Source organism: Pelodiscus sinensis, chromosome 27 (genome assembly GCF_049634645.1).
Source record: "Pelodiscus sinensis isolate JC-2024 chromosome 27, ASM4963464v1, whole genome shotgun sequence".
In the NCBI taxonomy this organism is placed as follows: domain Eukaryota; kingdom Metazoa; phylum Chordata; order Testudines; family Trionychidae; genus Pelodiscus; species Pelodiscus sinensis.
In genome coordinates, this window is record NC_134737.1 from 15,000,141 (window position 1) to 15,027,433 (window position 27,293).

Below are 27,293 nucleotides of genomic sequence, written 5' to 3' on the forward strand. Positions count from 1 at the left end.
GTGAAAACGCAGCCCTCACTAACCGCTCTTGCCACCCCATTGTCCTGGTTTCTGGTTGGGAAACTGAGGCACCGACTAGTGAAGGGCCTCGTTTTCAAGCCGCCATCAGAGCTGCTGCTGGCATGAGCTGGAAACGTCTCCTCCGGCACCAGAACTGCCAACACCCACCAGCCCTAACAAGAGAGGGCTCTTCAGATGTGAGTCCTGGGCAGCGCAGGCTTCCCCTGCCTCTCCGGAGAGCTGGGAGGTTGGTTCACGTCCCGGGAGGTCCCTGGCTCATGCTGGCTCTGGGAGCCACCCGCTGGGCTCTTACTGCATTTAAAATGCAGAGGCGCAGTGATCAGCGCGAGCTGGGACTGCTCGGTGCCGGCTCACGCTGAGTCCAGCAACCCCGGTTTGTGGTGGCCAGCACTGGCCATGGGCAGGTGGCAGCCCCCGTCCGTGGGGGGCCCAACTCCCCACTGGGACCCCTGCAGACAGGCTGCTTTGCCGCAGCATTCCCTATCCCCCCCACTGCATCTGATAGAGGCAGCAGGAAGGGGGGCAGGTGCTGCAGGGCACCAGCTCCTGTCCTCCCCTTGCTGCTGCAGGGCTCTTGTACATTTCAAAAGCAAAAGTGCCCGTGAGCGGGGTTTCCCGCTGTGTCTGCCTCCCCAGCCGCCCACAGGGAACTTTAACGGTTCCCCCAGCACCGGCACCTGCTCCCTTCCTCCCCCCCTTGCTGCCTCTCTCTGATGGAGGCAGCAAGCGGGGGGAAGCAACTAGTCGAGTGGACTGTCTGATAAGCAGTTGCTGATTGGCTAGTCGCCTAGTTGCGTACATCCCCGGCAACTAGGGGGATGTTCCCCAGGCTCTCGGCCCACCCACATGCCCTTGGTACCTGAGCGCCGTGCCTGGCACCGCGGTGTTTGCACACAAGCAGAGCGTTGCCATCGGCGATAAGAAACGATTGTGTAAGAGCTGGCCTGGCCGGCTGTGCCCACAATGCCAGCTACGCCCCTTCATGGCCTGAGCCGAGCATCATCTTCCACTCCTCAGGCTGCGCCCTTCTGCCGCGCTCCTCCTTTGGCCAGCCCCGCCGGCAGGCAGCTTTGGTCGCTGGCCCGGGGCCCGCCGGATCCAGCGACTCTCCGAGCCAGGTGTTCGGTCTCCTTGTCGCTGTGTAGACACGAATTCTGTTCTATCTGCTGCTCCCTCTGCTACCTTGTCCACCTGCCCCCCCCAGCCACTTTCCCAAGGCCTGTTCAGCCAGCTCCTCCAAAAGTATTTAGGCTCCTAATTTCCACATAACCAATGGGAGCTAGGCACCTAAATCCCTTGGAGGACCCAGGCCTTTGTTCTTTCATTCTCGTTGTCTCTCGACCTTCCTTCGGAGTTTAAAAGGATGGTGCCTTCTAGCGGTGGGCACTCTGCCTGAACACTGCGTTATTGACGGATTAGCGCAGGGTGTGGGAAGGACTCCCCGCTCCTTCGGAGCACGGGATGAGCTGTCGAGAGAAATGGGAATCTCTAACGGCAGGTTCAGCGCAGAAGAAATAGGAAGCAGAGTGGTAGGAGGGGATAACATCAAACAGCAGCGAGGGAAAATCAGACTTGCCCCTGCGGGGTGACTCTCCCCCTCTGGCCAAAAGCTGAATTGGGGCTCTGAGCAGGGTTCCCTGTAAGCTGAGCGCTTGGGTGGCCACACAGGAGAGATTCATGTGCTACCCAGCTGATTAGCAGAGCGCCCACAACCAGCAGCATGTTTCTACTGGTGGTGCACATGCCGTGGTGCATGTAACAAAATTTATTCTACACATGGATGTAAAAATTAGAGGAACCCCTGGATGCTCCCCCCCCCGCCTCTCCCCCATGCCACCAGGGGACCTCTCTCATTCCCGAAAGCTCTGCCCAGGGTCCGGACTTTGCACTGTTGCCAGCACCGGAGCAGTGCCAGCTCCATCTGTCCCAGGGACTCTTCACCTGCCCTTTTAGGACAGGCCTTAAGGCAGGTCACCCGGAGGCAGGGGATCCAGGCAGGCGCTCAGTGATGGGACTGGGACTGGCGGGTGCAGAGACTAAGAGCAGCTGGATTCTGGCTCAGGATATAGCATACCCAAGGCATGCCCACGCGGAGTAGCAGCGCTGCAGGCCAGATTCGGCTCTGGCACAGCAGTGGGACGCCTCAGTGAAGTGAAATGATTCTGCCCCACTGAGAGCAGGAGCGGCCTCCCAGCTCTTTGGTAAGGCAGCGCGTTGTCCCTTTAAAGCGGAGACAGCCCCAGGAAACACCCCTCCCCACACCTCCTGTCCCTCCTGTAACCCGAGAGGGTGCCACATTGCAAAGGCCAAATGAGTTTGTTTAAACGCACCTGCCCGCAGGCTGCTTGGGGGAGAGACCTGGACTGGCGGTTTAATGGCCTCAGCGGCCCAGTTAGCTTCGCTCTCCAGCCTGCCAGGGCTGGGGCATTTTAGAGCTGCCGGGGAGACGTGACGCCCGTATTCCTGCCGCTTTGGGCGATGTCAAGAGATGCTTCTGTGCCCGGCCCATTCCTGCAGGGAGGGTCCCAAATCCAAGGAAAGGCAAAGCAGCACCGGTGCGGCGGGAGGGGATTGTGGGAACCACCTTTGGGTTTGGTTGGGAACTCGGAGCCGCGGCGGTTCCGTCAGATTCCGGTGACGCACATCACGCCCTGGCTTCGGGCCTCGCCCAGAGTGGGGATCTGTCCCTCTTCAACCCTGGGTAGCTGCTCCTGGGCAGACCTGTGCTTCCAGGGACCCTGCCTTCAGCTGCACTTCGCTCTGCCCTTACTGATAGATCATGACCCAGGCTTAGGGTTAGCTGTGGCCAGCCCGGGGGATGCTGCTAGCCGCGTGGAAGGCAGGTGCCCCATGCAGAGACCCGCCTGGGGGCTCTTCTGAGACCAGTGGGCCCCCGCCGCCCACAGAGTCCCATGTTTAGGACATGCGGGGGGGGGGGGGGGTATGTCTGTGGCATGACCCGCCGGCCCGTGGGGGAGCAGCGGCCGGGCTCCTGTGGAGAGATGTGCAAGGCCCGCGCTGCCGGGGGCTGTCCAGGCGCTGGGGAGTAGATGCAGCGCTGCGCAGGCTATGGCAGGCACACGAGCCGTGCGTTCGGCTTCCATCCGGCACTGAATGCAGAATGCCTCCCTCCCCCTCCCCGGGAGACTGCATTCAGGAAGTTCCAACCCACCCAACGGCAGGACAGGCGACTGCTCCGGAGCTGAGCGCAGTTTAAAGCTGGACGAGCCCGAGAGCGGCAGCAGAAAATTTCCGGGTGAGTCAAAATTTCCAGCAGTGGCAGAGCGAGGCCCCTGCCGGGCGGTGACCAGGTGCCACTAGGGGCTGGCACGGGTGGGTGTGAGCAGCCAGCCCCCTTGCACTTTGATTTCTGGCCTTGGCGGAGCCCGGGCAGGTCACAGCTGAGCAGCAGCAGCAGCAGAGTGGGCGCCTGCACGGCCCCCAGGAAAGGCGCTGCCGGGAGCCGAGTGGGGAGGAGCGCTGGCAGCACGGCCCCCTCCACGTGCTCTGGCACTGGGTGGGTGAGGCGGGGGGACATTGCCCCGGCTCCTGTCTGAAGTGAGCCTGGCTCGGTGGCAGAGGATGCGGTCTTAGTTCCAGTTTGGCCTGGTAGGGCAGAGTTTTTAAGCGCACTCAGTGCCCTGAACTCAGAGGGCAGCTTGTCCAGGGAGCACAGAGCCTGGTGGGAGCTCGTGGGGCAATTTGGCCCCAGTTGCAGTGCAGCTGAGCTGCCTGGAAAGCCTGTCTTGGCAGGGCAGGACATGCCCTGCCCCCCTGACATGCTGCTCCCGGCAGCCTGCCGACCGCTCCGCTCACCGGGCGCTGTCTGGTCCTTCCCCAGGCCTGGCCGCTGGCGGCTGCTGCCCTCGTTGGGCTGGGGACGGGGGAGCCCGCGCGGCGGAAGCCCTAGCCCGACAGTTGTAGCTCTGAGGCTGGCCTCCTTTCACCAGCGGGGGCTGGAATAACCCGCCCCACGCGCAGCTCGCTGCGGTAGGCTGTGCCTGCAGGAAGAGCGTGCCAGCGAAGTGCCCTAGGCTACAGCTGGCCTGGGCGTCTCACCACAGCGCCCCACGGGCGAGAGTCGGCTGCCGTCGCTGGCCGATTGCAGGGAGCACCACCATCCCTCCCACGCCCGTGTTTTCAGGTACGGGGCCCATCGGGGTGTCTGCCCCCGCCCTGGGAGAATCGCTCGCTGGTGCCTCTGGGATTGCCCCCGGCGCAGGGAGCGTAGCTGCTAACGCCAGGCCCACCCTGCCGCTTACTGCGGTGACAGCTGCCCCCGAGCGAGGGAAGTGACCCCGCCCAGGTGCAGGCAGCACTGTCGGCAGGAGAGCTGTCAATGGCAGAGCTCTGCCCCGCGGCGCTCGCAGGGGCCAGAGCCAAAGAACTGGGCTAAGGAGCCAAGACTTGGGTATGGGGGGGCTAGGAGACGGCTGTAGCTGGGCCTGTGCTCTGCAGGTCAGCACTGAGGGGCAGCGAGCGGGTGACCCTTTCCCCTACCGGTGGCTGCGAGCACAGAGCCTGATCCTGCCGGGGCTGATACTCTCTTGGCCTCCCCCCGGGTCCCTCTGCTGAGCTGCCCATGGCCTTTTCTGGAGCAAGGCTTGGCCAGCCCAGCCCCCGCCCTTGCATACAAAGCTCTCGCTCCCCCAGGGCTAGCCCAGCGCCTGGATCTGTGCCCAGCACTCAGATGCTCCTCCAGTGCGAGCCGGGAGCCAGGCTCTGGGTGGGCGTGTGCTGCATGGAAGCAGAGGCACCGGGCCTGGGAAAGCAAAGGGGCAGAGGAGCTCCGGCATTCAGCGCTTCCCTGCCCTGGGCGAGATGGCTCAGCCAGACCACGTAAGTCCTTCCCGGCAGCCTCTCACGGGGCCCTAGCTAGGGGCGACGTGCTGCCAGGCTGTGAACCCCTTGCCGAGGGACCGGGCGCTGCGTGGTCCTGCCCCTGCGCCCGGGTGGCCCCCCGGCCTGTGGCAGGGCACAGCTGGGGCCCTTCGCGGGAGTATCCCCCCTCCACTGATACAGGCAAGTTCTTATTAGTAAAAGCAAAGGGGCTCCAGGTGCTAGCTTAGGGCAGGTCCATGCTCTTGCTTGAGTCGATGTGACGTACGGCGCTCGGGGGGGATTCCACGCACTGCAAGTTTCCCGCCGGGCCAAGAGGCACAGACGTGCCGCCAGGAGAGGCCCCGCAGCTGCAGCGCGGTAGCATCGACTGGCCGCTAGGCCGGCAGGCCCAGCACCGGCTCTGCAGCCGGGCCTTGGCCGTGCTTTCCCCACGGATCCACGTCTGGCCGGATCCTGGGGCAGCCACGCCCTTGTTTGCTGGGGGAGGCGCAGGCTGCAGCAGCAGAGAGATGCTGAGCGTGCAAGGCACATGCTCCTTCGGTTGCCTTCTGGGGCAATGCCTGTGCTGAGCTCTCCGGCTTTCTCAGGCGGGATCTGGTAGATGGATGAGGAAGCCTGGGACAGAGAAGTTAAGTGACTTGCCCAAGGCTCCAAAGGGAGTCAGTGCCAATGCTGGGGTAAGCCTGCAGCCGTTCCCCTGCTCACCCCACTAACTCGCTCCTACACTCATCTCAGAAACCTCATCTGGGTGAAGGGAAGCCCTGCTTGCCAGAAACTGGTTCCCGCCTGGCCTGGCTTCCTTCCTGCAGCACAGCAGGTGCTGCTGCTCCGTTTCAAAGGCAGTAAGGAAATGGGAGGGAGCAGAGTTTGTGTCATTTCCTCCTGCTCTGGGGTGCGGGGGGGCAGCAGCCAGCTCTGGTGCCTTAGTGGCTGGGGGCCCTGGCAAATACCCACCTGCAATTCCCCCCAAACGCTGCTGCCCCACATCCCCTCCCCCCGCAGCCGGGCTCACTCCTGGTCCTGGCAGTCAAGGCCCCAAGCAGCCCCGCGTCTGCCTTTCTCTAGCTCCCCCACCCACCCACCTGCCACGTTTTCCCTGGTTTGCACTTCTATGCAACCTGGGCACTAGACTGCCCAGCACCACCTCCGGCGCCTTCCTCCTCTCGGGAGGCTCTTCTCCCGTGAGCCCTTCCTGTCCCTTGCCCCCTGCCAAGAGGCAGGAAATGCTCCTCCCAGCCAGCCTTCAGATTGCATCCCTGCGTATTATCTCGCGGCCCAACCCCCTTTCCATGCCTTGCCTGTTACAAAGCATCGAGCAGGCCCGCAGCAGCCTGGCGGCTCACACCGAGATCTCGCGCTCCTTGTGGTGGGCAGCCCACTTCCTCAGATGAGTCAGGACCACTCGGCGCTTTAGAGGTGGAGACTAACGCGGCTGCCCCCGGGACTTCTGCCTGTTCCAATGTAAGTTCCTCCTCGTGGCAGGGTCCTCGTCTCCAACCCCGTCCGCCCGTGCCCAGGCCTCCATTGATGCTCCCTCCACAATACTCAACCCAGCAGCCTTTGCTTACTGGCCGTCTGCTAGCAGGGCCCCGCACAAGGGAGCTGTCGGGGCTGGCCCACGCCCCTGCTGACGGCTGGTGAGCAGGTCTTTTCCTGGCCCATATCCTCACAGGTGTTGTGCCCAACTGTGACGGCGTGTCGGGGTTTTCCTCTCTCCTGCACCCCCCGTAGTGGCACGGACAGACTCCCCCAGCCAGTAGAACAGAGGGAGTTGATTGCTTCTCCGGGATACAGCACAGCACAGATGTAATCTGGTCACAGGAACTGGGGCTAAGAGGCCTCAGTGCCCCCCTTGAGATGGGGGGTGGCTGGGCCCTACAATCCCAGCCCCCTCCCTAGCTCCTTCTCCCCTGCTTCCCAGACAGAAACTAACTCCCTTCCAGCCCTGCCCCCCAGCCAGGGGCGGCATTCCCCCTTCCTTTGTTCCTCTCCCTGGGGGGTAGCTGGTAGAACTGGTACCTCCCTGTCCCATCAGCTACTCGGCTGGGCCGTGCTGCAGACAGCAGCCAGTGGGGGTCACCCACAGCCCACTGCCCAGCATAGCAACCAGCAAGGTACCCCCACTACGTCACACCAACACCTATTGGTTTCAATGGGATTTAGGGGCCTAAATAGCACTGAGCACGTGGGTCGAAAGCGCCAGCCTCCCGCTGTGGTGTGCAGCCTGGGCCTCCTGCGGAACAGGCCCGACAACTCCCTCCCCACCACACCAGGAAAACCTCCCCTCAGGATTTCGAAATGGTCAGCGATAGGGACTCCCCTGCGGCCCTTGGGGAATTGCTCCCGTGGCTGAATACTCTCCCCGGTGAAATGCCACGCCGACGCCAGCGCCAGCATGCAGCCCTGGGGTCCTGCCAGCCCGTCCGCTGCCAGCCCGAAGAGTCCCCTTAAATAATCAGTCCCCCAAGAAACCGCAGAGCTGAGGAGAGCTGGCCAGGGCCGTGCTCCAGTTCCCAGCTTGCCGCTGCATCTCAGAGACCACGTCTGGGCTGTCAGACAACCCTCCACCCACCCCGCCCTGGGCAGGGCAAGCGTCACTTAGCCAGACGGGGTCTGCCCACACCGGGGCCCAGCATCTCGTCTGTGTGTGGTGGTGGCACACAGGGTCAGAGTCGTGGTGACAAGTGCCGTGGATATGGGGGCTTTCGAATGGGGTTCCTTTGCCTGCTGGTTTTGGCCCAGCGGTTCCTGTGGGCTACGGCTCGGGTGACACCCTGGAACCTTTACCCGGTCTGAACACTTGGCTCTGGCCGTGCTACCTGTCCGCTTCCCGGGTGCGAGCGAGGTGCGACCGACCCCTGGTTGGCTGTCGGAGCCAGGCCCTCCCTGGGGTTGCGCAGCAGTAGCAGGCCTCCTGCAGGCTGTTTACGTAACCAGGCAGGTGGGTCCTGGCTGTCCTCGGTGTGGCTGTCTGTCCCAGAGTGCACTGCCCTGTGTGCCGCTCCAGGTGCACGGCCGCCAGGTGCTCTTTGCCCGGCTGAGCCGCGGTGGGAGAGCTGCCCACATTGCCGCACAGTGCCTGGCTCTGAACGCCGCCAGGCAGCGTTCAAGGTGCACAGACGCAACCCACGCGAGGGGGAGCTGTGGAAAGCCACCGGGCTCCTGGCCCAGGCCGGCTGACAGCGCCGTGGCTCGGTTACAAAACCATGGTGGGGCGGAGTGCTTGCCCGCCAGGGGATACAGACTGGCAGAGAATTGGTCTTCTGTGGCCAGGTGGATCACTTTCCCTGTGTCCTCCAGCCCTTTTAGCGTTCAAGTGCCATATGCACAAAAACACCATTGTGGAGCCAGTGAGCAGGCAACGCTCCTTAGCTACTGTGCGTATTTAAGCACCTTAAAGCACAGAAACATCAGCTCACTCAGAGGCTGCATGCTGGGCTGTGTCCACAGTGGGAGGATCCCCCGGGGTGGGTTCGTGCTTAGAGTTCAATCCATCCGCACAAAGTGTTCTTACCGGGGAGTTACGGTTGCTTAGCAGCACTTTGTAGCCTTCCAGCGCAGGCGAGGAAAGTTGGCAGCCAAAGTCGCTCTGAAGAGCAAGAAAAATACTTGGCCGCCCGAGATAAAACCCAGGCCCTTATCACTCAGCGGTTTGTGCTGTGGCTTGCGCTGGCTCAGGCTGTTCTCAGCCCCCACGCTACCCCCACCGCGGCGTCTGCAGTAGGCACCGGGACATCTGGGGCAGCTGTTAATCAAATGACCCCAGGATGGCCCCGCCGAGTTGACCCGGCCTCTGGCATGTGAGCGTTCCAGCTCAGCTGATTCTTCCTTTGAATTTCAGGGCACTTTGAGATGGCGCCTTTACAAAGAGATGCTGCCCCAGCCTGTGTCCCGAAGCCGGCTCCTGCTGGCTCGCCGTCACTGTCGCCTCGCTCCTGGTTTCGAGCTGCGCAGTGATCGGGGCTGAAGCGGGACGATGCTAGATGAGCTGAGGGACAGCCCCCTGCTATAAGCTGTGTGTGAGTACTGCCTCTGGTTTATCTCCCCTCGCCTGGGCACCAACGTGTGGCTGAAAGCGCGTCGTCAAACCGGTGTGCGGGTGGTATCTTGAGAACCCCGTGGCCAGAGTACTACCCTAGCCTGGGCTCTCCACTGGCCTAGCGCTTTCCCAGCCAATCAGACGATGCATGTGGGTTTCAGTGCACTTTTACAAAATGGTTTCGGAGCAGAAAGCTCGGAGCAGACTGAACCGTGGCCCTGCCAGGGTGGCTCCATAAGAACATTCCTCCTTTTGCCCAAGCAAGTACCCCACGGCTCAGCTTCTCATGGGAAAATTCAGCCAGAGCTTTTTATTTTAAATCCACAACGTAACTAAAAAGGCAAGAGTGAACTTTCTCACACAACCCTGCCCCCTCCCTCCAGGACTCGAGAATCCCAGGGCTGGTAGAGACCTCAGGAGGCATCGAGTCCAGCCCCTGCCCAAAGCAGGACCAACCCAACTCAATCAACCCAGCCAGGGCTTGGTCAAGCCGGGACCTAAACACCTCTAGGGATGCAGATTCCACCCCCTCCCTAGGGCGTTCCCAGGGCTTCCCCACCCTCTTAGGGAAATTCCATCCCCTCCCTAGGGGGTTCCCAGGGCTCCCCCACCCTCTTAGGGAGGCCCTAGGGGGTTCCCAGGGCTTCCCACCCTCCCAGGGAAATTCCATCCCCTCCCTAGGGGGTTCCCAGTGCTTCCCCACCCTCCCAGGGAAATAGTTTATCCTAATATCCAGCCTAGATCTCCCAGTCACTTGTGATTTTGACATGCTTTACCAAAGACTGTTTGGTCGTAGAAGGGACAGAGTCCCCTTCCTGCTGGGTGCTCCTGGAGGTTGTTTTCTTTGTTTCAACTATTTATTTCGGAAGCCTTCCCAATGTGATTTACAAACCCTTGCCTTGTAACTATCAGGAAGTCGGGCGCTTGGGCAGCTGCTCAGGAGAGATTCCAGCGCTGCCCTGCTGGTTGGCAGAGCACCCACTGGCGGGTTCTTTGTGTCTATTGGTGGTGCACATTGACACCTGCCTCAGTGCACATGCAAGTTTATTCCACACATGGATGAAAACAATTAGAGGGAACATTGGTCTCGACAGCTGTTAGCTTTTGTGTAAAGAGATGGCACAGGAATAGTCGGCGGAGCTTTGCAGAGACGGTTTTTCCACAACACACGCACTAAAACGCAGTGGCAGCAATGTGAAAATTGGGAAGCAGTGCGCGGCTAGGAAAAGGGAGCGGAAAGGTAGACGGGCGCCTGTGCCCCGCGGGGGCAGGGCTTGTGTTGCAGGTTTCCATTGTGTGTTTTTATTGCTCTGCTACCCATACTGCATCACCGTGCCAGCTGGGTGGCGGCATGGCCGGGTGTGGCCGGGGACCCGTCGGCGGGCGCTGTGAGTTTGTGCGCTCAGCAGGGGAGGCGAATTCCGCCTGTTGTTCATGTTTCACGTACTCTGGTTTTTCCATCCGTTGAGCCTGACACTCAGCCTAGGGGCGTTTTGCCATTGCCCTGTGGGCCAGGCATGGAATTCCCGATGCTGGGTGGGTTTTATTCAAGGAAAAGTCCCTGAGCGAAAGCCTGGCCCCACTAACATTGATGGGGCTTTGGCTTGGCCCAGGATTCTGTGGGTGTGGGTAAAATGCATCCCCGGGTCCCTTGCTGCACGGCGCCGGAGTGCTCGCAGGAATCAGTGACAACGAAGAGGAGCCATTTGAGTGGCTGTCACTAGGGACTGCTGCCGCCGCCTGTGCACATCCGTTCTCCCAAAGACCCCAGTGGGACTGGCGGTGCCGGCTGCCGTCGGGAGCCATCGCTGGGCCGGTAACGGGAGCATCTAAGGTGTGACTGTTCCATGGGCAAACCCAGATACCCAGAGGAACTGGTCCCTGGGCACCCTAAAGCTCCTGCTTTTGCAGAAGCACCTTCCGTCGGGGGCCGGAGAGGCAGATTCTGATCCCTGGGGGTGGCAGGCAGAGGCCGACCCGCCCACGCCGGCTTTGCCCTCGCGAGTTCCAATAGCAATAGCAGTGAGGCTACGGCCGCATGCACCGTACCAACTTGCCCGGGACCCTCGGTGTGTACTGGAGGGACTGGCCCATGCTGCTGCGTTTTCACCGCGGTTGTACCCTGCTAGCTGGAGCAAAGCCAGCTCGGGCTCGCCGGCACATGGGACAGACCCTTGCTGGATTGGAAGCTTTGTCAGGCTTCTGTGGAAGGAATGGGAGCACTGGGGGAGTTTCCCTTGCCCGTGTGTATTAAGTAACAACCATCACAAGCTCTTTCCCTCCGCAGATTCCAAACCCCTCCAGAAATGCTACCCATTTTACAGGGGTGGGAACTGAGGCATGGCACTGTGATTTGTCAGGATCACCCAGCAGCAGAGCTGAGAATAAAACTCACGTCTTCTAAGCCTCAGGCCAGTGCGCTAGCCATTAGGCAAAACTGCTGACACAAACAAACAGCAGCTTTAAACAGTCTGGATATAAATCCCTTCCATTCCTGTCTAAGCAGACTCCACTTCCTTGGCACCTGTGATACCGCAGCCCCACTAGTTCCCCACTCGCCTAGAGCAATGTTTCTCAACCTTTTTTTTTTTTTATAAAGTACCCCTTTAAAAAAATTATAAGTATCCCCAGTACCTACAGTTTTCAGACACACCATTTTTTTCTACCATTGCAACACATTTGTTCAAACAACTTAATCATAGCCAGGCGGGCAATGAAATTTTTGGGTGTAAAAAGGACCAAAATAAGCAAGTGCTGTAAAACTTAAAAACAAAAATTCCGTTTTCTCCAAATTTCAGTGGTGCTGACGAACCCCCCAGACTTCTCTTGAGTACCCCTAAGGGGGCTCGTGCCACTGGTTGAGCACACTGGCCTAGAGGGTCTTCCAGGGTAGATGTGCCAGAATTCCTAACGGAAACCCCACCCCCTCACTCCATCAAAGTCATCCCCTCACTCCTTCCTGTGCCTTGGTTTCTCCTCCCCTAATGCTCCTTGCCCTGCACAGCACGACGAGCGTAACGCAAGGAGCCTTTCCTGCCCAGCCTTTCAATAATACATGAGCCCTGTGAAACATCACACGCCTTTCGGCAGTCCGGAGAGCGGCAGCTGCGACGGGGTAGAGTCACGGACCCCAGCGGGCAGGAAGAGCCCTGGTTCCCCGGCAGACCCCCGAGGGCAGCGAGGGTTTGGGGACGCAGGGGATTCCTGGCGTGGTGGGTCAAGAGGACTCTGGTTAGGCGCTGCTGTCTGTGGCTCACCCCTGGCTGCCAGCCCTTGCTTAGCACTAAACAAGAAGTTCAGGAGTGATTGTAAATGGGGCTAACTTGTTAGCTGAACCTGAAATTCAGGTTCCTGTCCTCCTGGCTGCCTGCAGGTTCCTGCCTGCCACTGGAGGGGAACAAGGTAAGTTGGATGCTTCTTCCTCTTGCGTGCCGATGTCCGGGTGCAGTGTTGTTCACAGCGGTGGCAGACGGCAGAATGAGGAGCAATGGCCTCAAGTTGCAGTGGGAGAGGTCTAGGTTGGAGATTAGGAAAAACTATTTCCCTAGAGGGTGGGGAAGTGCTGGGATGGGTTCCCTAGGGAGGGGGTGGACTCTCCATCCCTCAAGGTTAAGTCCTGGCTTGACCAAGCCCTGGCTGGGATGATGGAGTTGGGGTTAGTCCTGCCTCAAGCACAGGGTTGGACTCCATGCCCCTGAGGCCTCTGCGGGTCCTCGTCTTGTATGACTCGAACGTCTAGGCTCTGTGACCAGAGGAGACCCTTTGGCTGGGAAAGAGCGGCCAAGGGCGGTCAGCATTCGTAGCCAGGGGTGCGGGAGAGCAGAGCTGGGTGTCCCGCCTCGGCCCCCGGAGCGGGATCCCCGCCCTGACGACGGGCAGGCCTTTGCGCTGGCCCGGCGGGTCTGGCACGGCTCCCCAGGCAGGCTTGGCAGGCTTAGCATCTTGCCAAAGGGCTCGGCTGGTCTCCAAGCTCCAGCTGAACGTGGCAAACCGGGGCAGCGTGTGGGCGCCAGCCCTGGGCCTGATTCCGGGGAGCTGAGCACCCGCAGGGCACTCCCTTGCACGTCCGCTGGGAGGGGGAGGCCAGGCCCAGCGTGTTCTGCCGGCGACGCAGGGCTGCAACAGAGCTGCCCTCACGTTGCAGGGTCCTGGGCTGGTGCTGGTGAGCCAGCCACATCTCCCACGCTTGCGCCCCCAGCTCAGCGGCCACGCAGCAGGGCCCCTCACCCGCCCGCCCTGTGCCGTGGATCCGGAGAGACCCATTGGGAGGACGGGTCATTCTGTGCCCGGGAGTCACCTCAGCCGAGGCTGGCACAGGGAATCGTCTCCCACGGAGAAGCCCCCACCGAACTGCCCTTTGCCCAATAGCAGCTCACTCCCCGCCAGGCCAGCCCCTGTGTGGGGCCATCTTAGCAAGTTTCTCTGAGGACATGGGAAGAAATTGTCGGGGACGGGGGATCCACCGCAGCCTGTGGCAGAAGGTTCCAGGGTTAATCGCTCTCAGGCGCGATTCCAGACTGAAATCCCACCTGGCTCTTTTCACTAGCTGCCCTCTGCACCAGGGCTCTCAACGTTCATCTCCTGCCTCGTTCCCTCTGAGCTGCGGGCTGCAGAGCCGTCTAGTAAGCGCTGAACGGGGGCTCAGGGCTGCGGTAGGGAGAGGCACCTCTCCTCCATCATGCAACGGTGGGGGGAGACGCCTCTCTCTGCCACTCCAAGCTGGACCTGTCCCGGACCTGCCAGCGCCCGTCTCAGCCCAGCCCTCACAGACCCTCTGTGGCTGGGGGCCAGATGCCCCTTCCCACAGCAACCACCCAGTGTAGCCCGGACCTGCCACAGACATAGAGAGGCGCCCAGCCCTGCTGGAGCTGCCCTGGCCGTGGCGAGGCCCCTCTCAGCTGGTTTTCTAAAGGCCAGCGACTGCTCCCTGGAGCTGGAGAGTGGCTGGTGGCCTGCCGCCTTGTGCTGGAAGTGCTGTGCTCAGAGCAGATGGGTCTCTGGGGATGCCCCGGGACGCAGGGCAGGGGAGGGAGCTGCAGGAAGGTGAAAGGGTCGTATGGGAGTCCCTGGGGCTGCGCACTGGGCTGGGGAGGGAGGTTGTGGGAGCTGTATCCCTTGCCAGGCAGAGGAACAGGATTTTGCCGGAGTTCCTGGGTAATCCAGAAATAGTGCCCTGAAGGGAGGGCCTGAAACAGGCTTGGGGCCAGCCCAGTGCCTCCGAGGGGCTGTCCACGGCGCCGGAGAAACAACAGCCCCTGCAGCCACAGGCGAGGGAGCTCCAGGCCTCTGCTACTGCTTTCAAGCCAGAGAGAGCAACGGTCGCTGGGTGTGGGGCTGCAGGTGCAGCGCTACCGGCAAGCCAGGGCTGAGGGTGACTGCACCAGTCCTGCCAGGCTGTGTGCGGAGACACACCTCACGCGGTGGTACCGGCGGAGGCAGTTCCCTTCGTCCCACCAGGCAGGCGGGTGTCGGAAAGAGGGCAGGCTGAGGGGGGTAGGGTGTTTGCCTGAGCCGTTTGTGTTGCCTACAAGGGGTGGGTTAGCGGGTGTAGCCTGGGGCCAGGCCATGCTCCGAGGGTAAAAGGAAAGCGAGAGAGGATCCAGAACCCCTCCTGCTACCCACCAGCACCTGACTGGGGGCAGGTTGGTCGGGAACTGCCCTAGCGGATTTCTTGCACCTTTCTCCACCGCTGCTGGTGCTGGGTGTTAGTGGAGCCAGGAGCTGGGCTGTTTGGAGCCTGGCACTGGGCAGCTTGGCAGTGCCTAGATCCTGGCTGCTGTCAGGCCCTGCCATTCACACCCGGTAGCCCCCGGAGCCTGGGGCTGGCGACCAGTGTTTGGTGTCCAAGGGCTTGCAGGCTGGGTTGGGCTTCTCATCAGCACCAGTGGCCAGAGAGGAGCTGAAACGCCCAGGGCTGACTCGGGCCCTGGACTCTGTGTGGGTGTGACAAGGAACAACATGCAGCTGCCACCCCGCTCCTCGCCCCAACCCTGGCAGCAGGCGCTTCAATGGCCTCTCCTGCTGCAGGCGCCACGGTGTCTGTGGCAGGGGCCCAGAGCCCTTCCTGAGGTGCACAGGAGCCACCAGAGACCAGAGACCAGACGTCTCGCCCAGCACCCAGGAAGCCGGGGGAGGTCAGAGCCACCCGGGCGGGGCACGCTCCTTTCACCGGAGCCTGCAGGCGCCACATTCCCACATGACACAGCCCCGGATTAGCAGCTCTGCCTTCCTGGCGGAGCCGTGAGCAGCCACGGTGCACTGCACACGCGGGGCTCTGCCGGCGCTCAGAGCTCTCCAGGCTACTGGCTGTTGTGACCATCTCCCACTCGGAGGTGGGGGTAGCAGGAGAACCAGAGATCCCCCCCAACCCGCTACAGAAGAGCGGATGGTGCCCCCTGCACCCCGGGCTAAGTGCTGTGTGCACCCTGGTGCTTATCATAGAACCATAGAGCTGGAAGAGACCTCAGGAGGCATCAAGTCCAGCCCCCTGCCCTAGGCAGGACCAATTCCAACTAGATCAACCCGGCCAGGGCTGTGTCAAGCCGAGACTTAATCCCCTCTAGGGATGGAGGTGCAGCCCCAGCACAAGAAGGCCCGACAGTCTTTGCCCGTCCATATTACAAAGAAGCCAAGGGCGACCACGTCATGTGGCAGGCCGCACGATGGCAGAGCCGATGGTTAGCCCCCCAGCTACACGGCCTTTCTGGGGGGAGTGCAGGGCAGACGCCCACAAGCTGGCTGCAACCAGCTAGTGCTAGTAACACCCCAGTGAAGACAGCCCCGTGCTGGTATCCGCACTGGGGACAGGAGCCCAGCGCAGGTCCAGGATGGGCGCTTGGCCTGCTGGCCCATGCTGCACTGTTTGTGGCTCTTCCCTGCCCAGGCTGGATTCACAGCAGCCCAGCAAGCCAGCCGTTTGCTTCTTTGCTGTAGGCCCCCAGCTACCTGCGCCAGATCGGTGTGCTTCCTTAGCCTCTCTCCGACCAGCCCCTCACTGCCCGTGCCAGGCCTAGAACCCACGGCTCCGCATCCCCAGCAGCCTCTGCCTAGCCCAAGATCACGCAGACAGCTGGTCTCCCAAGTGCCAGCCCTAGCCACTGGGCCATCCCACCGTCACTGCCTGGGCTTAGCCACAGGGTCTGTCCTCCGCTCCTGCTCAGGGGCTGCTCTCTGGCTAGCTCAGCCTGTCCGTGGTGGTTTCCTCGCCGCCCCTGTAGATCCAGCAAACACCCCCTGCTCCCCTCCTGTGCAGCCCCAGCTGAGCGCTGTGCCGGTCCCGCCCCGTTGGGGCTGCCTGTCCTGGGACTGGGTGGGAGCCGCTCGGGAGCCCAGCTCTCTGCGCTGTGAGAGCCGAGGGGCTGGCTGGAGCCCTGCACGGCTCCCTGGGGCAGGCTGCCTCTGCATGGCCGGGCACGCCCCGCAGGGTGGGCAGCTCTGCTCCACACCGGGCCCCAACACGCTCGCCTCTCCTTCCAAGGAGCCAGGTGCCGCCCAGTGATGCCGCCTGGAGCTGGCTGCTGCCCACGGAGCCTGGCTGCCAAGAGATGCTCCGCCAAGCGTTTCGTCTTCGCTGCCGTCACGCTCGGGCTTCTGCGGCTCCTCTGCCTCTGCCTGCAGCACCCCAAAGACCCGCAGGAGGTGAGTAGCAGGCTGGGCCGGGGGGCTCCGCTCCCCTGGGCTGGGCCAAGAACCCACCTGCCCCTCGGCCCCCTAGCTGCTGAGTCTGCCCCTGTCTCCAGCTCTCACTGGGGTCTGTGCCCCCTGGCCCTGCCCCAGGGCTGCCCTGCATCCCTCCCGTAGCCTGCCTCAGGGCGGCCCTGCATCCCTCCCCTGGCCCTGCCCCAGGGCTGCCCTGCATCCCTCCCCCGGCCCTGCCTCATGGCCTGGACACAGCCCCTTCCTCCGCAGTCCATGCTCCCCTCTTGTAAACCACCTCCCCCTGATTGGGAGCTCTCCTCCCTTGGCACCCGCGGGTGGGTCCGTCTGAGCAGGAGGGGATGGAGCTGCTCTCCCAGGGGAGTCTGTTCTCCAGCCAGTCCCTCCTGGGCGGGAGCTGACGTCTCGGGGGCTCCCCGGGCAGACACTGCACCGGCAGCCAGAGCCCGGGCGTGGGACACAGCCTGGCAGCTAACCTGGCTCTGCTCTGGCCCTAGGAGGAGGTGAGGCGCTGGGCTCAGGAAATGGTGCTGCAGCAGCTCCAGTCCAACAGGAGCCTGCGCGGCTTCCAGGCGCCGTGGAACTCCACCGCCACCCGGAACGTCTCCTATCGCTGCCTCGCCGGCTTCCCCCCAGCCAGGAAGAGTGAGTACCCCGGGGCCAGCCCGCTGGATCTGGAGAGAGATGGGCTGAGACCAGGGACCGGCTTGCTCCATTCAGGGGGATCTCAGGGCCTGGGGCCGGTCCACAGGCCTGCTGTGCAGACACACTGGCCCGGAGACACCAGCCGTAGCAGGGCGGCTTTGGGAAGCAGGCTGGCCTGTTTGTGCCACTGCTCTATGGCACCCATGCCAAACGGGGGCGGGGTGACTGGTTGGGCAGCAGGATCTGGAAGCGGGTCAAACTGCAGCGGAGCAGAGTCAGAGTCAGTCTCCAGAAGCACTTCCTGCCTGGCGGCCCAGCAGCGCGCTGGGACAGAGGCCTAGGGAGGTGGGGAAGCTCCTTGCATGGAGGCTTTTGAAAGGAGGCTGGAGAGCGGCCGTCTGGGACGGGTCAGACACAACAAACTGGGCATCTTGGCAGGGGCTGGACCAGCTGGGACCTGTGGTCCTGCCTAGCTCTGTGCTTCTATGATGCATAGAATCCTAGACTCCTAGGGCGGGAAGAGACCTCAGGGGGCATCGAGTTCAGCCCCTGCCCAAAGCAGGACCAACCCAACTCAATCATCCCAGCCAGGGCTTGGTTAAGCTGGGACCCAAAAACCTCTAGGGCTGGAGATTCCACCCCCTCCCCAGGGAACCCAGCCCAGGGCTTCCCACCCGCCTAGGGAAATAGTTTTTCCTAATATCCAACCTAGACCTCCCTCACTGCAACTTGAGCCCATTGCTCCTTGTTCTGCATCTGCCCCCACTGAGAACAGCCTCTCGCCAGCCTCTTTGGAACCCCCCTTCAGCGTTATCTAAGCTGCTATCTAATCCCCCCTCACTCTTCTCTTCTGCAGACTAAATAAGCTCAAAGCCCCCAGCCTCTCCTCATAGGTCAAGTGCTCCAGCCCCCGAATCATTTTGGTTGCCCGACTTTTTCTAATGCATCCACATCCTTTCTGTAATGGGGGGCCCAGAACTGGACACAATACCCCAGATGTGGCCTCACCAGTGCCGAATAAAGAGGAATAATCACTTCTCTGGATCTGCTGGCAATGCTCCTCCTAATGCACCCCAATATGCCATTAGCCTTCTTGGCTACAAGGGCCCCCTGTTGACTCATATCCAGCTTCTCATCCACTGTAACCCCCAGCTCCTTTTCTGCAGAACTGCTGCTTAGCCAGTCGGTCCCCAGCCTGTAACAATGCTTGGGATTCTTCCGTCCCAAGGGCAGGACTCTGCACTTGTCCTTGTTGAACCTCATCCGATTTCTTTTGGCCCAGTTCTCCAATGTGTCTAAATCACTCTGGACCCTGTCCCTGCCCTCCAACGGATCAATAGAGCCCTGCATGGATGCCACATTTATATCCACACCCTCATCAATATCTGCAAAAACGAGCTACAGATATCTGCATCCATATCCGCAGACGCGGATTCCCACGGCTACAAAGCAGCTATCTGGGGATTTGCAGGGCTCTGTGTACCTACCTCTCCCCCCGCCTTAGTGTCACCCACGATTCTATGCAAGAGTCTCGCTGGGTCCCACAGGCCTTGCCCAGGCGCTGCTCAAGTTCATGGCCTAGTGCAGACCTGGCAGTGGGCGTGGCCTTCCCCATGCTGCACATGGGAGGATGTGACCCCCACTTCTGGGTTTAAGGCAAACCACAAGGCAGACTCATGTAGGCATCGCCCCACCCCTCCCATTTAGGGGTTCCCTGCAACAGTTTCACTGGGCCCCGCAGAGCTCGCCCAGGCAGCTGCGAATCACTGCATGGCTTTGCTGCAGAAGGGTCCCGAGTACACTGTCCACCGTGCCGTGCCAGGCCCACCTCCCCCTCGAGCTCTGGCAGCCAGCCGGCCGTCTGCACAGGCTCTGAGCCTTTCTCCAGAGCAGAGCTTAAGGGCTCTGCTCTCCTTGCCCTCTTCCCTTTGTAACTGCCACAGGTGCAGTGGGGCAGGGCCGAAAGGGCCCACGGGAGCACCGTAACCCGTAACCCTGGCCCGCCCGGTTTGGGTTGGCTGCTCCAGCACAGCTGCCTTTGGCATGGCTGGCGTGATACTGCCACCCAGAGGGCAAACTATCCGGCACAAGGCCTGCAGGTCTGTCATTTGGAGAGGGCAATTCTTGCCGCTCCCCTGCCAAAGGGAGGCAGATCTTTCTCCATGCTCCTACTTAGGGAAGGGGCCAGTGGGAGAAGAGAGAGGAGACCCTGTTCTGTCTTGTGGGTTTGTGGAGAGATTTCTTTGAAGGCGGTACAATTCTCAGGGGCAGCAATTTGGAGCTGCTGTGGGTGGGGTTGAGCCATCTGGAACCAAGAGCGATGGGAGCAATTTCACCCTGCTTAGCTAACATGCGGGTGGAGCCTTGCAGCGCCAGAGACCGGGTGGGACCCAGAAGGGGAATTAACAAGAAAACACAATAAATACGCCAGGGCTGGTAGACACACACACACGTTTCTCCTGAGATTACCAGCAAAAGTAAACAATTCGGCTGTGTCTAGACTGGCAAGTTTTTCCAGAAAATCATCTGCTTTTCCGGAAAAACTTGCCAGCTGTCTACACTGGCCGCTTGAATTTCCGGAAAAGCACTGACGATCTCATGTAAAATCATCAGTGCTTTTGCGGAAAAACTATGCTGCTCCCGTTTGGGCAAAAGTCTTTTTCCGGAAGACTTTTGCACAAAAGGGCCAGTGATCGGGGCTTTTTTGCGGAAAACCGCGTCTAGATTGGCCACGGACGCTTTTCCACAAAAAGTGCTTTTGCAGAAAAGCATCCTGCCAATCTAGACGCGCTTTTCCGAAAATGCTTTTAACGGAAAACTTTTCTGGTAAAAGCATTTTTGGAAATTCATGCCAGTGTAGACGTAGCCTTCACGTTTACCAGTGTGCTAACTGTGAGACACACAGGCCGTAAGATATGTTCCCTGACTCCCAGCGCCTACAGGACAGAAAAGAGACACAAAGTTGGGGAAGGAAGTGTCCCCCCCTCCTCCCTTTTACAGTTGGGGAACTGAAGTCTGGAGAAATTAAGGGTTAGATTTTCAAGACATTGCCACATGCTGGGCACTGAGCATTCTATGAAGTTTTGGCTCTTCCGTAGGTACCTAAATAGAAGCTGCGTTTTGTTGAGAACTTGCTCCTACGTGGCATATCTCAGATTGAGGCCAGTAGAGGCGTTTTTTCAACAAATCGATAAATTAAACAGTGCTCCCCCTCAAGTTCTGAAGGCACTCGGATATAATATTGCAGAACACTGACGGGCTGTGTAACCTGTCACATCAGCCTCTCCATCACATGGTAAGAAGAGAGGTAATGTCAAGCCAATTTTTTTTTAAAGCTGCTGAGGCAGTCCTGCCAACTCCAGATCAGTAACACTAACTTCAGTACCAGGCAAACTGGTTGAAATGATGGTAACGACAGAATTACCAGAGCTATCGGTGAACACAAAAGTTTGGTAAGAGTCATCCAAAGGGAGATCATGCCTCACCAGGCTATTAGAATTCTTTGAGGGGGTCACAATGACGATCCTGTACTTAGATTTCCAGAAAGCCTTTGACAAGGTCCCTCCCCAAAGGTTCTTAAGTGAGCTGACCTGGGATAAGAAGGAAGGCCTCTCATGGATTGATAATTGGTTAAAAGATGGGAAACAAAGGGAAGGAATAAATGGTCAGTTTTCAGAATGGAGAGAGGTAACTGTTAGTGTCTCGCAGGGGTCTATATGGGGACAAGTTCTGTTACCCGCACAAATTTCTCTCTCCCTTCCACACTGTAGGGACACACACCCTTACCCAGTTCCTAGGGCAACCCTGTTAATTTACACACCCACCGTACCCAATTCCTAGGGCTCAGGGCGCATCTTCCTGCAGGTTTTGCAGGATCTTTAGCCACTGAAAGAGCCTCACGCAGTAATATCCTTATCCTCTATGTATTGACAATTCCCAAACAAGCAGAATACACACGCTAAGCACACAGTGTCACACTCACCAGTCCGGATGCAGGTAGACTTCCCCTCTTGGCCAGGCAATAGCAGTCTCTTTGGTCTTAGGCTGTATCTCAGAAGTGATAGAAATGTAGCCGTGTTAGTCTGGTGTAGCTGAAGCAAAATACAGGACTATGTAGCACTTTAAAGACTAACAAGATGGTTTATTAGGTGATGAGCTTTCGTGGGCCAGACCCACTTCCTCGGATCAAATAGTGGAAGAAAATAGTCACAACCATATATACCAAAGGGTACAATCAAAAAAATGAACACACATGAAAAGGACAAATCACATTTCAGAACAGAAGGGGGATTGGGGGGGGGGGGAGGAAGGAAGGTAAGTGTCTGTGAGTTAATGATATTAGAGGTGGGGAAAGTTAGATGTCTGTGAGCTAATGGTATTAGAGGTGATAATTGGGGAAGCTATCTTGGTAATGGGTAAGGTAGTTGGGGTCTTTGTTCAATCCCCCCGGAGAGTGTCGAATTTTAGCATGAATGCCAGTTCAGAGGATTCCCTTTCAAGTGCAGATGTAAAAGGTCTTTGTAGCAGAATGCAGGTAGTTAAGTCATTGAGAGAGTGTCCTTTCTGGTTGAAATGGCAAGAAATAGTTTTTTCTTTGTGATCTTGTCTGATATCTGTTTTGTGGGCATTGATCCTTTGGCGAAGTGTCTGAGATGTTTGTCCAATGTACATAGCAGACGGACACTTTCGGCACATGATAGCATAGATTATATTTCTGGATGTGCAGGAATATGTGTTCTTGATCTTATAACTCACTTGGTTAGGTCCAATAATGGTATCAGCAGAATGAATATGTGGACAAAGCTGGCAACAGGGTTTGATCTGAGGAAGTGAGTCTGGCCCACGAAAGCTCATCATCTAATAAACCATCTTGTTAGTCTTTAAAGTGCTACATAGTCCTGTATTTTGTCTCAGAAGTGAGTTCTTCTTTTCAGGTCTTCCCCTTCCCCTGGTCTTCTTCCAGCCTTTTCTTCCTTCTGTTACTTCTAATCTTCTTCTTCTTGGACCCCAGTTTATATAATGAAACCTGAGTCTTGCTTAGCTAAAACCAATTAGTTTAGTATAATTTGACTAACCAATCATAACAAAATTACCTAAACAATCACACCCCACCACCTTCCTTGATTTACACCTAGCAAAATGAATTATACAGCAGACAGAAACAGTTACAAACCAGACAGAGATCGCACAGTAATGACAATGATCGTAGAATGAGGATTCCACAACATTCTCTGCTGAGAAGCAGTTTCTTGCCAGACAGAACGGTGTGACTTACGTTTTCTTTACCCCTCTTGAGATCTGTTTCTTTATCTGGTGACAGTGGGGGAGCGATCAGGGCAAAGTCACAGCCTGGTGTGACGCTTTTTAATACAATTGAGATGGAACTGTGAGGATGTGACTCCAGGCCTTGCAGCAATGGCTGCTGCTCTTCAGTCTAGCTGCAGAAGGCGGCTTTGGTTCAGGCCTAGCACAGGCCTTCCAACATGCCTCCAGAAAAGCCAGATTGTTACAGTTCTGGTCAACATATTCATACACAATCTGAAAAAGGGGGAAACAATGAGGAGGGAAAGTTTGCAAATGATACAAAATTACTCAAAAGAGTTAAACCCAAATAAAAAATGGGATCTAACTTAGCTGTTGCCACTCGAGAGAGAGAGATCTTGGAGTCACTATGCATAGCTTTCTGAAACAGCTGCTCGACATGCAGTGACAGTCAAAAATGCCACGATAGAAAATATCATGCCAGTCCTTAAATGCTGCATGCATTTCTGGGCGCTCCATCTCCAAAGAGATATATTAGAATGGAAAAAGTACAGAGAAGGGCAACCAAATGATTAGGGTAGGGAACAGCTTCTGAACAATTAAACTGATGGAGAAGGGTTAGCTTAGAAAAGAGATGACCAAGGGAGGATACACTAAAGGTATGACTAGTATGGAGAAAGCGAGTGAAGAAGTGTAATGTCCCCTGCTTCAAATAACACAAGATCACCCAGTGAAATTAACAGGCGGCAGGATTAAAACAAACAAAAGGAAATATTTCTTCATTCCACACACAGCCAACCTGTGGAACTCCTTGCCAAGGGATGTTGTGAAGGCCAAAAGTATAACTGGGACCAAAAAAAGTTAGGCAAGTCCCATGGACGATAGGTTCTTTGGTGGCTATTAGCATGCTTTGGGTGTCCCCAGTGCAACCCATGCTCTGGGTATCCCGTGACCTCTGCCTGTCAGAACCTGGAACTGCATCACTCAATAATTTCACTCCCTCTGAAGCATGTGGCACCAGCTGTTGTTGGAAGACTGGATGCTGGGCTAGGTGGATCGTCAGTCTGACCCAGTCTGGCTGTTCCCATGTCCTTAAGACCTTCTACAGGCCACTTTCAAGCAGGGCGGATCCCACTCTGAGAATAGGCAGGCCCTTTTCTCGGGGCTTCAGGTTTTATTTTTACCACACAGTGTTAATGGAGCACATCAGCCATCCCTGTCCCCTAACCTGGGATCTCCTGCAGGGACCTGCCCATTCCTTACAGAATGCCAACCTGGGGTCAGACCCGGCACCAGCACCTACCCAGGAGCCAGCCTGCTTCCCTGGAACCCAGGGCCTTCCTAGAAGTTCTCTTCAGCTGAGCCTCTTGCTGGCTTTGATAATTACTGGGTCCCTGGTGGAACGGTCTTGAGTGGGATAAAGTCGATCCATCAGACGTGAGCCCAGCCACCTTCTGAGACCTTCCTAGAGACAGTACAGGCTGTGAACCTGAGCTCATACACGTGGGCCTGCTATTGGCTTCTTAGGATAGCAGTCAGGCATGCACCCTCACCGGTATTCAGGTGCCCAACTCTCCTGGGTTCCAAAGGGAGTTAGGCACCTACATGCCACAAGGGGCTGGGCCTTACAGAGGTGTCAGTGGTGCTCACAGTCTGTCCTTTCCTCCCTCCCTGTTTCAGAGTTCCTCACGGTGGGGCTGTCGTCGGTCAAGCGGAAGCGAGGCAACTACCTCCTGTCCACACTGGGATCCATCTTCAAGCAGTCAACCCGCAAGGAGCTGAAGGAGATGGTGGTGGTGGTGCACCTGGCAGACCCGGACTTGGAGTGGAACGCCAGGATGGTGGGGGACATTACTGCGCAATTCGCTCCGCAGCTCCTGCGGGGCCAGCTGCTGGTTATCCATGCCCCTGAGGAGTTCTACCCGCCCCTGGAAGGCCTGAAGAGGAACTACAACGATGCTGAGGACCGAGTGCACTTCAGATCCAAGCAGAACGTGGACTACGCTTATCTCCTCAGCTTCGCGGCCAACCTCTCCTCCTACTACCTCATGATCGAGGACGACGTGCAGTGCTCCAAGTCCTTCTTCACCTCCATCCGGAAGGCCGTGGCGTCCCGGGAGGGCTCCTACTGGGTCATGCTGGAGTTCTCCAAGCTGGGCTACATTGGCAAGCTCTACCACTCCAGCGACCTGCACCAGCTGGCCCAGTTCCTGCTGCTGTTCTACCAGGAAATGCCTTGTGACTGGCTGCTGGGGCACTTCCGCCTGCTGCTCACCCAGAAGGAGGTGATTCGCTTCAAGCCGTCCCTCTTCCAGCACATCGGCCTCTACTCCTCCTTCCAGGGGATGGCCAACCACCTGAAAGACGATGACTTTGAGGTAGACTCCTTGGACCTGCCTGACAACCCTCCGGCGTCGATGTTCACAGACATGGACGTCTTTGAGGACTACCTGCCCAGCAAGGCCTACAGCACGATGCCGGAGTACTTCTGGGGCAAAGCCCCGTCTGCCGGCAGACACTTCACCATCGTGTTCCACCAGCCGGCCCGTATTGCGCGGCTCCAAGTCCATACTGGCTCTGAGGCACGTCGCACCGACTACCTCCGCGCGGGGGCTGTGGAGCTGGGCAGCCGGCGTCTGGAGAGCGGCAAGGGCTGCTCTGCGTACACCCGCATCGGCACCTTTGAGAAGGGACAGTTTGAGCAGAGGGGCTTGGAGAGGAGCGTGGCCTCTGCTCCGGAGTGCGTGCGGATCCTCGTGACGGAGAGTCAGAGCGAATGGCTGATCATCCGCAGCATCAGCATCTGGACCCAACCAAGCAACTAAGCGAGGCACGGGGACAGAGGCGTGGCTGGTGACTCGCACGGCAGGGAGCTCACCTCTTCTCAGGGGCAGCCACGCCCGCGTAGAACCTGTGCGCACAGTGCGGAGGGCAGCTCCGTCCGTGGCAGCCCTTCCGCGGGGCTGGCCAATGGCTCGGCCCGTCTGGCCTGCCTTTCTCTCCAGGGGCCCGGACACCAGGCAGCTGGTGCTGGTCGAGTGTGAGCGGTTAGGGGGTGCCTGGGGCAATGGCAGTGAGGCCTAGCGGGGAAGGCAGGTGGGGCCGTGGCTGAGTAGTGGCGGGTTGGTGCCTTAGGGCAGGTAATGGGAGCTCATGCAGCACATTGATATTCTGGGCTTTCAGGGGGCTCCATGCCCCTGTGCACTCACAGCCAGTGCATGCGAGAGCCTGTCCCCCGCCCCCGGCCCTAGAGAGCTGCTCCCTGTGGGGGCCCCGCGTCAGAGCCAGGCCTGGGTAGGGCGTGCCACTGGGCAAGACGTGGCCCGGTGCTCCCCGCAGATAGCTGGGACTATGGAGAAGCCAGGGGACAGCAGCGGCAGGCTCGGGGCATTGCCTGCTGGGGAGCGCTGGCCCAGGCCTGGGCAGACCCAGGGGCCCAGCACAGGAGGCTGCTACAGCGCAGAAGCAGCTATCTTGGAAATCTTGACTCAGGCGCCTACCAGTGGAGCTGCGCTACCCACGACGGTTTAGAGCTGAGCCACCGTCTCCCCCAACCCAATAGCCAAACTCAGTATCCTGAATGCCGGGGGGGGGGGTCCCACTCATGGGGGGAGGGGCAGGTTCTTGTCACTCACATTAGCCATTGTGCTCGGTGCTGTACAAACACAGAGCAGCAGACAGGCCCTGCCTTCAAGACCTGACACACCAGACAAGCCCCCTCCTTGCTCCTGACTTCTTCAGAAACCAAATCAAGGCCCTCGAAGCAGGGCCCTGGGTGACTCCTGGCACCATGGAGCCAAATCTAGGGGCCAGAACTCCTCTCTTCTGCAGCAGTGTTAAGCTACTGTATCCAGCGATAGAGGGAAGCTGTAGCCTTCACAAGATTGGCTAAATGCCACGAGATGTCTGCAAAATAATAAATATTTGTCACTTGTCTTCTGGCTGAGTTTTTAGGGTCACACAGGGGTCACATTTTAAAACTTTTCTCCCCCACCGGAAGGGTAAAAACCCTCTTAATGTCTGTTGTAAAAGCGAGCAGTGTCTCCTGTGTTCACGTGACTCCGGGAGCTGGAGCTTTCTGCAGGATATCAGCTGTCTCCACACAATAACACCGGGGGAACTGGCAACATAGGGTGTGTCTAGACGACATGGCTGCGTCAACGGAGCCCTGTAGTCTAGACACACCCACAGGCTACGTCTACACTGGATGCAGATTAGCCAAGTCGGAATTGCAAATGCTGCAGGGGATTTAAATTTTCCCCGCTGCATTTGCATGAACATGGCTGCCGCTTTTTTCCGGCTCGGGGCTTTGCCGGAAAAAAGCGCCAGTCTAGATGGGATCTTTCGGAAAATAAAGCCTTTCCCGAAAGATCCCTTATTCCTGATTTTAAGAGGAAAGGCTTTATTTTCCGAAAGATCCCGTCTAGACTGGCGCTTTTTTCCGGCAAAGCCCCGAGCCGGAAAAAAGCGGCAGCCATGTTCATGCAAATGCAGCGGGGAAAATTTAAATCCCCGCTGCATTTGCAATTCCGACTTGGCTCATCTGCATCCCTTTTCCGGAAAAGGGTGCCAGTGTAGACGTAGCCACAGTGTATCCCCACGACATGTTCTCCATGGCCAGTCCCAAGTGCGCACGCTGTTGGGAGCCGAGCGGCTGGCCTGCGTGTCTGACTGCAACGTAAGCCCCCCATTCGTGGGACTCAGCTCCAGGCACTTGTGACGTCCATGCCCTGGGCGTACAAGACACAGGCCCCAAAGCCAGGGCTCAAACCCGAGTCAGACCACCAGGTCCCAGGCTTCCTCGTACCCTCCCCAGCTGTGGCCGCTC

General features: G+C 58.6%; 1 protein-coding gene across 5 annotated transcripts; it reads left to right on the forward strand.

Annotated features, from left to right (window-relative positions):
- Window positions 1–757: 757 nt before the first annotated feature.
- On the forward strand, window positions 758–26,401 carry LOC102462087 (alpha-1,6-mannosyl-glycoprotein 4-beta-N-acetylglucosaminyltransferase-like). 5 transcript variants are annotated; one of them, XM_075909884.1, is made up of 5 exons: window positions 3,141–3,277; window positions 8,705–8,882; window positions 16,380–16,540; window positions 17,056–17,203; window positions 24,146–26,401. In XM_075909884.1, the coding sequence occupies exons 3-5, from the start codon at window positions 16,400–16,402 to the stop codon at window positions 25,288–25,290; spliced, it is 1,434 nt and encodes a 477-aa protein (XP_075765999.1). In that variant the 5' UTR covers window positions 3,141–3,277; window positions 8,705–8,882; window positions 16,380–16,399; the 3' UTR covers window positions 25,291–26,401. The 5 variants fall into 5 exon arrangements, with proteins under 5 accessions (XP_075765998.1, XP_075765999.1, XP_075766001.1 ...); XM_075909886.1 differs by having other exon boundaries at window positions 16,387–16,540; XM_075909885.1 differs by lacking the exon at window positions 3,141–3,277 and adding an exon at window positions 4,890–6,324.
- Window positions 26,402–27,293: the final 892 nt, after the last annotated feature.